At 38.5% G+C, this 16,606-nt stretch overlaps 2 protein-coding genes across 4 annotated transcripts; one reads left to right on the top strand and one right to left on the bottom strand.

Moving 5' to 3' along the window:
• The first annotated feature begins 5,319 nt into the window (after positions 1 to 5,319).
• On the top strand, positions 5,320 to 14,221 carry LOC121804475 (E3 ubiquitin-protein ligase COP1-like). Of its 3 annotated transcripts, none has more exons than XM_042204029.1 (13): positions 5,320 to 5,740; positions 9,063 to 9,140; positions 9,741 to 9,896; positions 10,170 to 10,535; positions 10,998 to 11,155; positions 11,253 to 11,318; positions 11,845 to 11,923; positions 12,019 to 12,174; positions 12,276 to 12,374; positions 12,548 to 12,652; positions 12,939 to 13,118; positions 13,197 to 13,307; positions 13,425 to 14,221. In XM_042204029.1, the coding sequence occupies exons 1-13, from the start codon at positions 5,489 to 5,491 to the stop codon at positions 13,593 to 13,595; spliced, it is 1,977 nt and encodes a 658-aa protein (XP_042059963.1). In that variant the 5' UTR covers positions 5,320 to 5,488; the 3' UTR covers positions 13,596 to 14,221. The 3 variants fall into 3 exon arrangements, with proteins under 3 accessions (XP_042059963.1, XP_042059965.1, XP_042059964.1); XM_042204031.1 differs by having other exon boundaries at positions 5,605 to 5,740; positions 9,026 to 9,140; positions 10,091 to 10,535; XM_042204030.1 differs by having other exon boundaries at positions 5,605 to 5,740; positions 9,026 to 9,140; positions 9,737 to 9,896; positions 10,091 to 10,535.
• Positions 14,222 to 14,313: 92 nt separating this feature from the next.
• Positions 14,314 to 15,697, bottom strand: LOC121804478. The gene is made up of 5 exons (XM_042204033.1): positions 15,494 to 15,697; positions 15,158 to 15,401; positions 15,016 to 15,089; positions 14,612 to 14,720; positions 14,314 to 14,416 (listed from the first exon to the last, which is right to left on the bottom strand). Exons 1-5 carry the CDS (start codon positions 15,502 to 15,504, stop codon positions 14,363 to 14,365), a joined length of 492 nt encoding a protein of 163 aa, XP_042059967.1. The 5' UTR covers positions 15,505 to 15,697; the 3' UTR covers positions 14,314 to 14,362.
• Positions 15,698 to 16,606: the final 909 nt, after the last annotated feature.

Raw genomic sequence — 16,606 nt, 5'->3', positions numbered from 1 at the left:
ATTATCTCAGCAACTTAGTTAATTCGATAGTGTATTTTATTAATCTTTTTTCCTCCCCTTTCTTGCTCCGTACATATTTGCTTGTCACTGCCAACTCAAAACTTAATTCCACCAAATTTACTTTCATAAACACAAAATAATTTTAAAAATTGAAGTTAAAAAATAATTACACCCAATTAATAGCTGACATCACATATAAAATTATATAGTGATACAATAATTAAATGAATGCATAAATAAAAACACAATTGAAGTCACATGAGGTGTCAAGATTTTTTTTAATAAAAAATGCATTCTAATTTCGATAATACAAATTTTAGGTATACCGTAATTTTCGATACAATATAATACATTACCGAAATATTTTGGTAAGGTAACGATATAAATTTTCATATGCCACGGTATACCGCAACATACCGTAAAATTTAAACATATTTATATATAAAATATATTTTATATATTATAAATTCATTATGAAACATAAATATAATAATAATAATAATAAAATATGTTCAATACTATATTTTATGTATTATAAAATATAAATAATATTTTAAAATTCAATTATTCTATTTCCATTGATGTTGAAAGTTTGGGATACCTCAAAGTACGGTATATACCGAAAATGAGGTACAATATCGGTATTGAAATTCGTTATACCGAAAATAAGGTATACCAAAGTTCGGTATACCAAAATTTTTGGTAAGGTATAGGTATGTTTTTTCCTTATACTTAATTTTCGATAAGGTATATGATATGGTGGTTTCGGTAAGGTATATCATATCTACCCACACCTAATTAAACACGTTTCCATGAAATATGTTACATCACTACAGTATAAGATTTAATTACTTAAATAAATATATATAACAATTAATCCCAATTAATTAAATTAATTTTAATAAGATTTGCTAGACTAGTTTCTATATAAGAAAGTAAATATGGTGGAGAAATTCTAAAGTCAATATTAAGCAGTAAAAAAGGCTAAAAAGGGATGTTACATTGTATAATATGCACAAGAAATTGAGTTTCTATTTAAGAAACTAAGAAAGTAAATATGGTGGAAGAAATTCTAAAGTCAATATTAAGCAGTAGAAAAGGCTTAAAAGAAGATGCTACATTGTACTATAATATGCACAAGAAACTGAGGAAGGAAAGGAAACGAGAGGAAAGGGATTAATAATAGTAATAAAATCGCATTGATTACAACATTGTTGCTGTGATTATAAGCTACAGAAATTGATGTGATTTATTGGAAAACTACGTCGTTTAATTCCACAGCATTTGGTGCTGTGTTTTTCCCACAGCAGGGGATCCTCCACCAATTGTGTGTGATGGAGTACAAAAATGTAAATTTTGACAGAAGTAAAAGAAAGAATGTACTACAATGTATTAGGAGAATTAGCAAATTCGAGGTCATTTTACTATATGGAGTGAACTAAATAAGACAATTTAGAGTACTAGTTTGTTTACCGGTGATGAAAAAAAATAACTTGTTGCATTTTATATTTTGTCATTAACTCAATGCATCCACAATATTCACTATCGTAATTTTACCACCACATATTTTTACATCATCACTAAGAGTCCACACACAAAACCTTACATAAACATTCCTTCCTTTGCATTATTCATGGGTCTTATATACTTATATCTGAATAAGTTAAATATGATTAAAAATACAAATTTGCTTAAAAAATCACATTAACTACTCTATCAATAGACAAATTCACACACACATCAATGCACCAACTTCTATTACTTCACACACATATCAATACACCAACTTCTATTACTTTAGTGAGTAGATATTTCATTTGAGGTTGGCACGAGTTTAATGTGTAATTGATAAAGTAAGAGAGAAGAAAAAAATGTGAAATACTAGTATTATTTGATGATGAAACCCATAATAATAAAGTATGAGAGGATGAGCAAATATTTGTATAAATAGATATTTACTATTTCTATGGGCGAATGAAAAACGAAATACTAAGACTTATTTTTATGGGACAGAGAAAATATAAATCAATACAATTAGGTGGCGTTCGGTTGTCATGACTAATATCATGAGACTATCCATATAGGATTAAGTTGTGAGATTATTTTAGTTGAAGGGGGAGGCTATGACTAATTATCATGAGACTATCCATCTAGGATTAAGTTGAATGGTTCAATCTTATGAACCAAACATGATATATATTTAATCATGAGATTTAATTTTGCCAACCGAACACCCCCTTAGAGGGATACGATCAGTTGATAACTGTCTTAAAAATTGATAACTGACAACTATGACAACAACATACGTTACAGAAGTCAACAGAAGAAGACATACATATGTCAACTAGCAGCAATGAGCTTAGACATCTTTGACAGAGGTCTCGAGTTTTCCACTAGGTTTAGAAGAGGGGAGTCTTGACTCGCTCAATCAATTCACAGTTTTTGAGTGTGAGTTGGTCAAGCGATAGAGAGGTTAATGTCTGAGACCAGTGGCGGACCTACAACTCGTAACTATTACTCCCTCCATCCCGGACTACTTGCACTTATTTCTTTTCTGGGCGTCCCAAGTTATTTGCACTCTTTCCATTTTTTGTAAAAATTATCACATACAGCCGCAATTATTGACTTTGCTATACACTCATTCCTTAATCTCCGTGCCGAAAAGGAAATGTGCGAGTAGTCCGGGACGGAGAGAGTACTATATATATACTAATAGTTTCATGAATATAATTCTCCATCAGCGCAAGTGGCTGACTTCTTGGACTTTGTTAGGAGAGGTCCAGGCGAAACCTCCTCAGACCGTATATATGCTTAGTTTGTCCTTTCGTTTTCACATGCCCAAAGTGGTGTTTTAGTCTCTGAAATTTATTTTTTACTAATACATCTCATCTTTACCAATACACAAGGTTTTAGATTTAACTTCTTGCAATAAAAATCTTCTTATTTATCTTCTCATTAAAATAAAAACAACATCATCTCTATTTTTTCCCTCTCTCTTAATTTATCATTTTTTTATTTAACTTAGAAAATGTCACTTATATAAAATATTGTGGGGAATACTTCTCATTTTATCAAACATACACAAGCTTTTAGTTTTAACTTACACTCACTTTATTTTTTTATTTCGCACATAATTTGCAACAAAAAAATCTCATTATTTATTACTCTCCATAAAATTGAAATACAATCATCTCTATATTTTTTCTCTCTTTATCATTTTTTTACTTAACTAAAAAAATAAAACACTATACAAAATCTCGTGCAGAAAAACAAGTGTTTCATATTTAGTGGAACAGAGGGAGTTATTGTCACCAACCTTTTATTATTCGTACTCATTATTCATCTATATATCTCGTAACTTTCTGCTACCCGTATACAACTACTTATGGTGAGGGCAGTGGCGGATCCAGGGGGCAGGAGGGGGTGGTCGCCCCCTCCATGCGACTAATTTCCCCTTATCTCGGATATATATTTTCCATATCCGCCCCTCCGTTGTCTCCGACGTCGCCCCGTTGACCGAAAAAAATAACCATTATCTCCCAAGGTTAATTTGAAATTTAATATCTTATTCATTTACTAAATTATATTCATCTTGATAATCTTTCTTGTGTGTCAATTAGGTCGTCGACTTACTTACACAAGAGATGGAAAATCGTTTCTCTGAGGCATCCACAGACTTGCTAAGTTGTATGGCATGCCTCGATCCAAAAAATGATTTCGCTGCTTTTAATGTTCATAAGCTTGTTCATCTTGCTACTCTTTACCCAAAGGACTTCACATCGACTCAACATACTGAATTGTTTAAACAATTGAAATGCACGACTGAGTGGTATTGAAGATTTGGCTAGCCTATCTCAGAAGATTGTTGAAACCAAGAAAGATAAAGTTTTTCCGTTGGTTTATCGTCTGATTGAGTTGGTATTGATCTAGCGACTGCATCTGTTGAAAGAGTATTTTCAGCAATGAAATTTGTCAAGACTGACTTGCGGAATAGGATGGGAGATGAGTGGTTGAATGACAGTTTGGTAGTATACAATGAAAGATCCATCTTTGCTAGTGTTTCTAATGAAAGAATCTTGAAACGTTTTCAAGATATGGATTCCCGTAGAAATCAGTTGTCTCGGTTAACAGATGCTAGAGCTACTTGAATTGTAATAGACTTTCATTTTGCTAAAAAAAACATATTGAAGTATAATATTTAATATTTTATTATTTATTATTTTTATTATTTTATTCCGCCTCCTCCGTTTTTAATCCTGGATCCGCCACTGGGTGAGGATAAATATCGAAAAATACTCTATTACTGTTAATAGTAAATTGGACCCTCCATAGTTGAAATCCTGCGTCCGCCACTGCCTGAGACCAAAGTTTCTGCGTGTGTGAGTTGACCAAGAAGTAAAGAGGTTAATGTCTGAGACCAAAGGTTTCAGGTTCGAGTCCTCCGTAGCGCGACCTTTCAAATTTTAAAATTCATTTACCCATAAAAAAACAAATGTCTTTGTAATACGCACTTTGTCCCACTTTAGGCGTCTCATTTGAGTTCGCACGGGTTTATTTACCCATGAAAAAACAAATGTCTTCGTAATACTCCATTCGTCCCACTTTAGGAGTCTCATTTGAGTTCGGCACGAGTTCATTTACCCATAAAAAAACAAATGTCTTCGTAATACTCCTTTGGTCCCACTTTAGGAGTCTCATTTTAGTTCGGCACAAGTTTTAAGAAATATAAAGGAATGTTGGTGAAAAAGATAGTGGAATGTGAGTTCTACTTTTATAATAAAATGTGAATGAAAAAAAGTTAGTGGAATGTGAAACCTACTTTTATATATTTTTCTGTTTTATAATAAAATGTGAGTGACAAAAAGTTAGTGAAATGTGTGGCATATTACCATTTATTATAAAATATTCAAACGGAGACTCTTAAAGTGAAATACCCATAAATAGCAAACCGAACCTCCTAAAGTGGGACGGAGGGAGTAGCCGTAGGTGTTAATTTAACAGGATCCTAGCAATAAATTCAAAAAAGAAATATAGTACTCCCTCCGTCCCGCACTACTCGCACTTATTTCCTTTTTGGGCGTCTCAAGTTACTTGCACTCTTTCCATTTTTAGTAAAAAAATTCACCTACAGCCGTCATTTTTGACTTTCCTATACACTCATTCCTTAATCTCCGAGCCGAAAAGGAAATGAGCGAGTAGCCCGGGACGGAGGGAGTACTGGTAGCAAGAACTATAGACCAGTCACATCCTTTGTGTGTAATTTATGAAGGTCGCCATGAAAAGAAAATCACCTTCTTTTCTGTGTATTTTATAAGTACTGTCTGTGCATAGAATTATCCAATTATCCATCTCCACGGCGGATATGATTATAAAATTGAAATATCTTCGTCCCCACCACCACTCCCACTCAAAATCGACGCGATTCACTCTTCCTATCTCCTAATCCCCTCTCTCTTCACAATTTATTCGATCTAGGATCACCCGAGGAATGGAGGATTGCTCGACGACTTTCACTGTGCCGGCGGCGGATCACACTCGAGATCCAGCTCCGGAGGCGGAGGATAAGGAGTTGTCGTGCCCAATTTGTATGCAGATTATGAAGGACGTCTTCCTAACCTCGTGCGGCCATAGCTTCTGCTACATGTGCATCGTCACTCATCTCCACAACAAGAGCGATTGCCCCTGCTGCGCTCAGTTTCTCACTCCCTCTCAGCTCTTCCCCAATTTTCTCCTCAACAAGGTTTCCTCGCTGCCTCTGCTGTGCGTGTTTGTGTGATTTCTTATCTTACATTTTCCTCATGTGGATTTTATTTCGTAATGTGTTATAGATCCCTCAGTTTCATCCTCAACAAGGTTTCCTCGCTGCCTGTGTGTGATTTTTTATGTCGCATTTACCGATGTGTAGATTTTACTTTCGTAATGTATTATAGATTTCCATTTGTATGTGGTTTTTTATCTTCTGTTGGATTATTTTTTCCTTCTCTTTTTTGAAAAAGTTTACTGGCGTGTGGTTTGTTTAGTGTGACACTGAAGTTGCTAGTGTTTAGAGCATCCACAATGGGACGCCCGATGGCACGCCCGATGCGTGCCATCGTTCGCGGGCGCCATCGCCCGCCCCCATTGTGGGTGCCCGCCATCGTCCGCGCCCTACGCCCACACACGATGTATCGTCCGCGCCATTGTGGGCTCGGCGGACGATGGGCTATCGTCCGCGCCATCGGGTGCCCCATTGCGGGATCGCCGGACGATGGTCGTGGACGATGCCACGCGTTTTTTAATTTTTGTATAAATACCCCTACCCCACATTCATTTGTAACGTTTAATTTTCACGATTTCACTCTCGAAACTCACATTTTTATTATTTCGACGAAATGGATGCAAGTCCCAACAGTCCGATGTTGGCGTCGAACGGCCTATATTCGTCGGGTACTGTACCCAGCCAACGGCCTATATTTCGTTGGCTGGGTACAGTACCCGACGAATATAGGCCGTTCGACGCCAACACACAATACGATCCCGAATTCAGTACGGAATCGTACGGTTTGGATGACATGGAGCCGTCTCCAAACCGACCCGTCGCCCCCTCCCGCCGCCGCCGCCGACGCCACCCCATCGGCCGCCGCCGCGGCTTCCGCCCCGCAAAAAAGAAGCGGAACCGGCAACGCGCGTACAAGTTGCCACCTCCGGGAACTTGTGAATAGTACACCCCTCGTATTAGCGAAGTGTTGGGTGGATATATCGGAGGACCCGATATTCACGAACAACCAGAGGCAGCAGCCGTACTGGGAGCGCATTGTCGAGCGCTACAATGCGGCGAAGCCGCCGAGCGCGTATAAGTGCCAACGAGAGCAGCTCCGCAAGCACTGGGACCAGGTGAAGAGGCAAATCAACCTGTTCTCATCGGAGTACGAGAAGTGCGCGAGGGCGCAGGGGAGCGGCGAGAGCTTGTGCGCGCTAAAGCGCTGTTGTCGTACCAGTCCCTGTACGGAGAATTCAAGCACGAAGACCACCGAAGGCGGGATTCTGCACACCGAGGCGACAAAGAGGCCGAAGACCACCGAAGCTGGTGGTTACACGAGCAGCGAAAGCGGAACTCGTCCGGTGGACCTCAACTGGACGTACGAGGACATTGAGAGTTCTGCACACCGATGTCCTCCCTGCGTCCCATAGACGTCAAGGCTGCGAAGGCCAAGGGGAAGTCGGCGACGACATCATCCTCGACCGCCGCCGCGCCATCGCCGATCCCGGCCCCAAGCGCGACGGCCGCCGCGTATGAGTCGTTGGCAGCAGCCTTAATGGCGAAGACGTTGTTGCAGACGCACAAGGCCCTCAAGAATTGTACGGACCCTGCCGAAGCCGAAATTCTCCGGGGGTTGATCGATGAGTTGCGCCGGAAGTTGGGAATTGCGTAGATTAGCCAACTTGAATCGTGTAACTTTTGTGTAATTATTAATGCAATATTCGCCGGTTTTTGGTTACTCGTTGTGTTTTTAAATTAATTAATTGAACAATATTAAAACATATAGGGCGCGCCTTAGGGCGCCTCATTGCAGGTGGGAGGGTAGGAGGATAAAACTGCTGACGTGGCGCGCCATCGGGCGCGCCTTAGAGCACCGCATCTCGCAAGTCCCGACCCGTCCCAAGCGTTGGAGGAGGACGGTCCCGCGTCCCGGCCTTGGCCGGCGTTGGAGCTTCCGGGGCGAGGGGGTTCGGGCCGCAATTTCTGAATTTTTACATTTTGGAAGAGGAAGAAGAGGGAGGGGGAGAGGAAGAAGGAGGAGGAAGAAGAAGGAGGAAGAGAGGGAGAGGGGCGACGTGGGCAGATTTGCATTTTTTATTTTTTTTTTTTGCATTTTTTTAATATTCTAATTTTTTTATATTTTTTAGGTTATAATTTATTGTATTTGTATTAAAAATGAAATTCTCGCGTTATAAATGAAATTTTTCGTGTTATAAATTTTCGGCGTTTTTTATTTTACGTGTAAAATAGGTTGTGAATAGTGTCATTTATTAGTTGCGGCCCGGGTTGTGGCCTGCAGTGTTAGAGCAGTTGGGGCCTGAGCCACAACTGTAGAAGAATGATGACGTGGAGGGGACTTGGGGTCGGAAATGGGGACGAGGTTATTCATGCCCTTAGGGCGCCCCATTGTGGATGCTCACTATAGGGGCGGACAGCCCCCTCTCACCGCCGCCCCCCGAATCGAACCGCCGCGTCAGCCGCGGCTATAGCCCCACTCCTTCTCTCTCCAGCCACCCTCAGCCGCGTCCTCGCCCCGGAGTTAGCGATCGCGCGTCCGCCGCCCCTCCCCCCACCCGCCGCGTCCACCCCCGCGGCGGACACCCTTCCCACTATAAGCCGCCCCGCTTCCGCCCCAAACGCGGCTATAGCCGCGTCCAAATTATAGTGGACGCTCTTAGTGATTAGCTCGGAAGAAGATAATATTAGGAGAAGAAATAAATAGGAGAGGCATTGGCTTTTTATAAATTCGCACCCCTCTTTAAGATAAAGGAGACTCACAATGTTGAACATCTAAATAGCCAACAAAAAAGGAAATAAAAAACATATCGTGCACAGTTTCGTGCACCATTTGGCAAGCTGTTCAACTCGATTTAATTATATTGTTGTTGGGATGCTGAAGATGAAGCGATTGATACTACCATCGCACACTAACAAGTGCCTTTGATCCACTAGATTTTCTATAATATTGTGGAGTGTATATATCTAATGTAGCGGAGATGTGTGGCTTTGGGAGGGACAAAGAGGAGGTGGTGGTTGTTATTGGAGATGACATGAGATAGTCACAGGAGTGACAGGAGAGGCTGGATATGTCAGTTTGGAAAAAGAATAAAAACTGATTGTGTTCATACTTGGTTAATGTGGGTGCTGTAAATGGCCATAGGAGCTGTCGTATGTGTTGTTGCCTTTTCTCCTTGATTTTACAGCTTTTCTTGGTTACTTTATTGTATTTTTATGATTCGTTTCCTACCTAGTTTGCATCTTGAAATAGTTCAATTGACAATGCAGCTTATTGTGATAAGGTTTCTATGTACCACATTTGTAGCTATTGAAGAAGGCATCTACCCATCAACTATCAAAATTAGCATCTCCTGTAGAACAATTTCGTCATTCACTGGAACAGGTAATTATGATTTAGGTATTGCGTACGTGATTTTGATGTTACGAGACAATAGGTTTTTAGTAAATGAATCTTTATCAATGTGCTTTTTTTTCTTTGACATATCTGGATGCTATTAATCCCTCTTTAGCCTTTTTTGACTCAGTCATTTCTTGCAGGTAGATTCTATGCACCTATATTAGATCCTGCACTGATTCATAATCAATTGCCTGAACCTATCTCGTAATGTTGCAAACTATCAGATTCTTTAATAATATAATTATTTCAATTTGTAAATTGGTGTGACCCTTAATTACTAATTTACCAACCACATATCGTGGTGAAGATCTTTTCCTGTAAATATTCTCCTGATATTAGGTTTGGACTTTTCTTATCTTGCTGAGACTGCTTTAATGTTAAAACCATACATGGTGATATTGGCTGTGTTACCACTTGCCTCACTATAATTAGTATAATATCTCATCATTAATCTGATTCCCATATATTCTACTTTAGTAATTTTACTCCGCTCATGCACCAGAGTATAGCCGCCAATGCCAATTGCCAAGCATATTCTCTATCTGCTTTTCTTACAGAGGATTGATATGTTCTATTCGTAGACAGGGCTGTCAAGTTTCAGTGAAGGAGTTAGACTCTCTAGTGTCTCTGGTTACAGAGAAAAAGAGAAAATTGGAACAAGAAGAAGCAGAGAGAAACATGCAGATTCTGCTGGACTTCTTACACTGCTTAAGGAAGCAAAAAGTTAATGAACTCAGCGAGGTTTGTCTAGTATAGCATTAAATGAGAGAGAAACGATTTACATCATTTATGTCAGAATGTTTGATTATAAAATAGTTATTTGTCATTTATACTTGACCATTCATTATGTGTTACTCTGTTATTAACTTACTTTACCATAGAAGGGCATATTACCGATGATGTTTCTTCTTATTCTTCATATCTGGATTTGTAAGGTGCAAATGCGAAAGTGATCTGCAATACATCAAGGGCATATTACCTATGATGTTTCTTCTTATTCTTCATATTTGTAAGGTGCAAAGTGATCTGCAATACATCAAGGAAGACTTAAATTCTGTGGAAAGACATAGGATAGAGCTGTACCAAGCAAGAGAAAGGTGTTCAGTTAAACTGAAGATTCTCTCTAGTGATCCTCTTGGAATTAGATCCCGCACTTCCTCTAGGCCAATGGATAGAAACATGTCAGGCCCTGTGTCCAACTCTTACAACATAAGAGGAATTACTTCTATGAACTTCCAGTACACTAAAGACGAAGCGAAGGCTCAAGTTAATAATATCCCTCGAACCCAGAGCAAGGAAGCTGCTCCGAGCGAACCAACATCACAACATAAGAGCCAATCCGGTTTGGCAGTTATGCGGAAAAAGCGAGTCCATGCACAGGTTAGTGATCAGGCATGCTTGACATGCTTTTATCTTGGAAAAATCTTCACGTAATTGCAGTGCCTGGATTTTTTTGGAAAAACTAGATTAGCAAAAGTTTTAGCCTCTCCTTATTTTTAAATAGTCCTCCTTGTTTGATGATTTGATTACATCTGACCTTGAAATCCTAGTAACAGGAATGCAGTTCTTTTTTTTTTGGTGAAATCAGTTTTGGAAATTTTCACATATTTTAGAAGTAATTAAGAATAAATAAGGTTTACTTTTAGTAGTACTTGATTTTGAGAATCAATGGTTTTTGGAGTAATACCAAATATGAAATGCCATGCATGTTACATCTAAAGCTATATAGTACTCCATCATTTAAAAGATAAAAAAGTGTCATAAAAACTTTGCTTGAGTTTCAAAAAAGATTAACAAATCCATTTCTTAAACACTCTCACTGAAATTTATGTCATCCTGCAGTTTAACGAACTTCAGGAATTTTACTTACAAAAGAGACGTCAATTGGTCAACCAAATAGAGAAGCAAGGAAATAAAGATAACACCATCATTAGAAGAGAAGGTTATAGTTCTGGTTTAGCAGATTTCCAGTCAGTTCTAAGTACGTTTACTCGGTTCAGGTAGGTTCATATGCATCAGTTACACTCTGGTTTACTCGCATTTACACATGTCTAATCACATATTTTCATGAGCATTTGCAACCTTGTTTTGGAACAGTCGATTACGAGTAATTGCTGAACTTAGACACGGTGACCTATTCCACTCACCCAATATCGTTTCAAGGTAAGTGGAAGTCCAGAGGATAAGTTGCAATTTCATTTAGTAATCTCACAATGTCAAAATTGAAAATGGGAACTATCACAACCTACATTGCTAGAAGTCTGAATTAGAAATTGAGAACATAGGAAGGAAGGCCTGAAGTTCTTACAATTCATCCACTTGATTAAAATCCGTTCAAAAAGAGAGATTGATGAGGGAGAAAACAGGGTATGGGTGCTTACTCATTGTGAGAGTAATACTTTGGAAACATATATCCAGATGACTATCACATATAAAGTGAAGAGTGATAATGAGGATAGATGATCAACAATAAGATTATGTTCTAAGATTATATACTTTGGATAAGTAACTAGCTTTCCTCTCATGTCCCCACAAAATATTTAGCGACAGAATTCTTCTGAAATTATTTGTTTGATGCAATCATGATACTATGTGGAAGCATTTTATAATGTTATATATTTCCCCCACAGTTATATTTTGTTAGTATTTTGATGTTAAGCATAGACATTTTTTATTTTTTCCTGTGCAGTATAGAGTTTGATCGGGATGATGAGCTGTTTGCTACTGCTGGAGTTTCACGGCGGATAAAAGTTTTTGATTTCTCATCAGTAGGCTTCTTTTCCCTCAGCTACTTCCTTTCCTAACTTTTGTAAAGCCAAACTCTTTTTTTCACGCCTTGCATCTGACAACATTATGTTTACAGGTTGTGAACGAACCTACAGATGTGCATTGCCCTGTTGTTGAGATGACTACTCGATCTAAGCTTAGCTGCTTGAGCTGGAACAAGTTCACGAAAAATCACATAGCTAGTAGTGATTATGAGGGCATAGTAACTGTCTGGGATGCTGGTACTCAACAAGTAGGATCTAGACTGCATCAAATGTCTCCTTATTTCCTATCTTCCTTTCTTTTAGTGTGCACACACTAAAAATGGTTGCTTCTATTTTTGGACTCGGGCAGAGTATCATGGAATATGAGGAGCACGAGAAACGGGCATGGAGTGTTGATTTCTCCCCAACAGAGCCTTCAATGCTTGTTTCTGGTAGTGATGACTGCAAGGTGAACCTTTTAGTCCATCCCAAGTCCTTCAAGCCCGATATATTAAACTCGGCCTGCAGTATATGTTCGGTTCTTAGCTACAGGCGCTTATTGAAGTTTGTCTTTCATCAATGAAATTGCCTTTGTTCGACTACATGTCTAAGCTCCATAATGACGACCCATCTAACTTTCAGGTCAAAATTTGGTGCACAAAGCAAGAAGGTAGCGTTCTCAACATCGATATGAAGACTAATATATGCTGTGTGAAGTACAATCCCGAGTCCAGCAAATATGTTGCGGTACATAATCTCTGCTATCCCTATTTCACGTATTCTTTTGAACTTGTTGCATTCGGTATGAAATACTGGAAGAATCACATTACTTCTTCTAGATGAAGTATATCCTAGTCTACTACTGATTTCTGGATATAATAACGACTTTATCAAAATACCTTTCAGGAACAAAAAACAGTACACATAGCAGACTCAAGGAGTGTGCATTATCGACTTAAACATTCAGCATGATATTTCGTTGATATTTACAGTTCTTCACCTTTGTGTATTTGAAGTGCAATGTATTCTACAGGTTGGCTCTGCTGATCACCATATTCACTACTATGACTTGAGAAACCCCTGCCATCCAGTCTCTGTGTTCAGTGGTCATAATAAGGCGGTTTCATATGTGAAATTCCTCTCCAGCAACGAGCTTGCTTCTGCTTCAACAGATAGCACTCTCCGGCTATGGGACGTGAAGGACAATCTGCTCGTAAGTGACACAAATGCTTGTTAACATTCGCCTAACCAATAAACGCGACATGTTACATATATGTAGTTGTATTTTCAGGTCCGTACATTTAGAGGGCACACCAACGAGAAGAATTTCGTAGGCCTAACTGTCAACAATGATTTCCTAGCTTGTGGCAGCGAAACAAATGAAGTTTCTGTCTATCACAAGGTCAGTAGATATACAGTAGGCCTTAACTGCTTTAGAATTTAAAGCTGTTTCTTTTTCATCTGGTTTATCTTTTTAAGCCCGCCTCTTTCATCTCACCACGAGACGAATGAAACTCAGGCTATCACGAAACCCGTGACATGGCATAAATTTGGATCCCCAGATGTCGAGGACGTCGAGGAAGATGCAGGATCTTACTTCATAAGCGCAGTATGCTGGAAAGTTGGAAGTCCCACCATATTAGCTGCCAACAGTAGAGGAACAATCAAGGTGTTGGCCCTCACTGCTTGAGCTATGGAAGCAAGCGGTAACTCCGGAGTTTGGACTACGATTGTTTCAAGTCGGATTCTCTATTGCAACATTGTGCAACATCGAAATTCTTAATTATTTCACCATATCTCCGTCGATTTCCACAAGAATTTTGAAAATAGAAACAAGAGATGTTGCACAATAATGTAATAGACGATTCGGCTTCTGATTACTCCCTCTATCCCACTATAAGTGAGGCATTTCTTTTTTGCCGTTGTTTTATGAAGATGATACTAGATAGTTAAAGTGAAGAAAAAATAAAGTAAGAGAGATAATAATATAGAAGAGAGATATATATATAATAATAATATGTACATTATTATCTTACTTTATTTTATCTCTACTTTAATTAATTATTATCATTTTTGCAAAACAACGTCCGATTTGGAGCGCCTCACTTGTAGCGGGACGGAAGGAGTATTTCGCAGTGGGTTGCATTACTGCGTATTCATCGTGTATCCATAAAATCGCAACAGAAACAGTGTGATTTTGTTTGAATTTGTTCGTTGCAGATTACTATAATAAAAACTAAAAACCAATTCTTGGCATTGTAATTTTGTTTAGATACAGACAGCCATACAGCCTTACATTAAATTAAAGCATGTAAATTAAGATCTTTAAATTACAACGTTAGCATAGATTCTTAAAATACAGTAGATGCAACGATCACTATGGACAAGCTCTCACATGTACACGATGATATTAGTATATTACACATTGAATGTTGCTGTATATGGTACGGGTCAACATCATCTAACCATTCCGGGGCATGAACTGGTGATGGGACTCTTCCCAACTCTTGGCTGCAACAAGTTAAAGAATTACTGAGTGAATCCATACTATGGCAAACTTGCATCCAAGCTACTATGTGAATGAAACTGATAAACGAACTCGAATCTCAATAGTGAATTCAAGTAAGAAATGAGAATTTCACGACCACCATATTTTGTGTAGGTATATGGACCTGATCAGCTACAAAATGCTGGAGATATACTTACAGATAAACGTGTTGCAGAAGTATGCGTATCTTGATCGACTTTTTGAGCACTCGCTCTCCTGGGTTTATGAGACGATCTGTGGTATAACTCCTTCATATGATTATACGTGCTGCAGGAAAAACACGTGCGATCATCAATCTGAATATGAGAACAGTGCTTTCATGTGTTTTTTTATTAACTTAAAATGTTTAAAGAAATTGTCAAATTACCAACTAATATATGCTCATTAGAATAAACCTCTTTTTCCTTTTTGGAGGAGTGTATGTACTGAAGAATTTATAGAACATGTGATTCTCATTACAGAGTATTTCATAACATTTTCCCCATTTAAACTAAGTTTCACATTAACTATGCGCAATGTATCTTATTGAGATGACAACATGGCCAAAATGTACGGAAAATACCTCAGCCGGTGTCTATTGCATGCCATGAAGAAAGCCACAAGACCGTTGAGGATACTTCGGAGAGCACGGAAAATCTGAAAAATAAAGGCCGGAGATGAGCTAAGAAAATGTAAACAAGGGTAGAATGATATAACCAAAGTACCTGAGAGAAAAGGTCGTTCCACAGAGAGCGCCAGATTGAAACCTCATACGAGCTCACTGTTGATTCGACATCCCTGGTAAAACTAACTAGGCTGCCAGCGAACAGCAATAAATCTCCAACCATTTCATACACAAGTGTGCATGAGTACGCCACGAGGCTACAGAATCCTAGGACGAGTCGAATTGGAGCATAAAGGAACTCAAACAGTATCCAGAATATGCCATGGGACATATAACCGATATTGCTGCAATAAAACACAATATACATACAAATTATTTAAGTCAAAACAGCTTAGAAATCCAAAGAAAAAAAAACAAGAGAAATATGTAAACTCACCAATATTCCATACAAGAGACAAGATAAACCACAATGGCAGCACTAAAATCTCTATTAGGTCTCCTACCATTGCGAAACAAGTCTCGGTCACCATCCACACGACTGAAAACAGCCGAACACACTCCAAAGAGGAAGTAAGAATTCCAGAAACTCAGCAAATGGTCCAGCCATTGGCTCTATAACTACTGTAAAAAATGAACGAATGGTTCTAGTTGCAGAAAGAAACCACTTAATCGCCTTTTGAAAATTATGAAGGAATAACATGGTCCCTAAATACTTGATTCTTGAAATCATTTCCAACGATTCTATCCAGTCGAACAGGGGCCCGAACAACCTAGATGCTGTGAGTGGTACGTTTTTATACAAATCGTAAAACCCAATGAGGACCGTGATGATCGATATAAGCACGTAGCAAGCCCTGGCCAACGGACACATCCAGGGACGATAGAGATGGAAGAATACTGGATAAGACTGAAGGAAAATAACCCATGATGGAAGCCCAGCTTCAAGTAGAGTGAGTAACCGCAGATCAGACATAATTATGTACCTTAATTTGTAAGGAAGGTCGCGATCATCAAACCGGAACAAAATCAGAACATCACGGTACATGGAAGGCTGGAGTGTGTCTTCACAGTCACTTGTATCTGGTGTGTGACACAATATCGAAAAAATCAAAGTCGAAAAAAACCAAAACGAAGACACATTTTACGCGGCATGACAACATCGTATTATACGAAATTAAATAATGTCGTTAGTTGAATTGTGAATTATATCAAGCATATTAGTGTCAAGATTTTAATTGGTTGCAAAATCAGAACAAATCAGTAATTCAATAATTTATAGGCGGATTTTAAAGTTGGTATGTAAAATCAGAATTTAAGCAAGTTTAGGAATTTAGACGCAAATATCCCTAATAAAAAAATGTCATAAATAGTGATGTGATAATTGTTAGTATCCGGAAAAGCCAAAACTAAATTACATACTAAAACAAATCTATTTACTACTATTGTCCTCATTAATTTGAATTGAAGCAGCCTCAACGGTAAATAAAAGAAGAGTGAAATGCAAAACAAATTCACAGATTCGGCATAAATTCAAAAGGCAGAGCCTTTC

Source organism: Salvia splendens, chromosome 5 (genome assembly GCF_004379255.2).
Source record: "Salvia splendens isolate huo1 chromosome 5, SspV2, whole genome shotgun sequence".
Taxonomy (NCBI): Eukaryota; Viridiplantae; Streptophyta; class Magnoliopsida; order Lamiales; family Lamiaceae; genus Salvia; species Salvia splendens.
The sequence above is the reverse complement of the archived record's forward strand: the minus strand, read 5'-3'. Positions and strand labels throughout refer to the sequence as shown.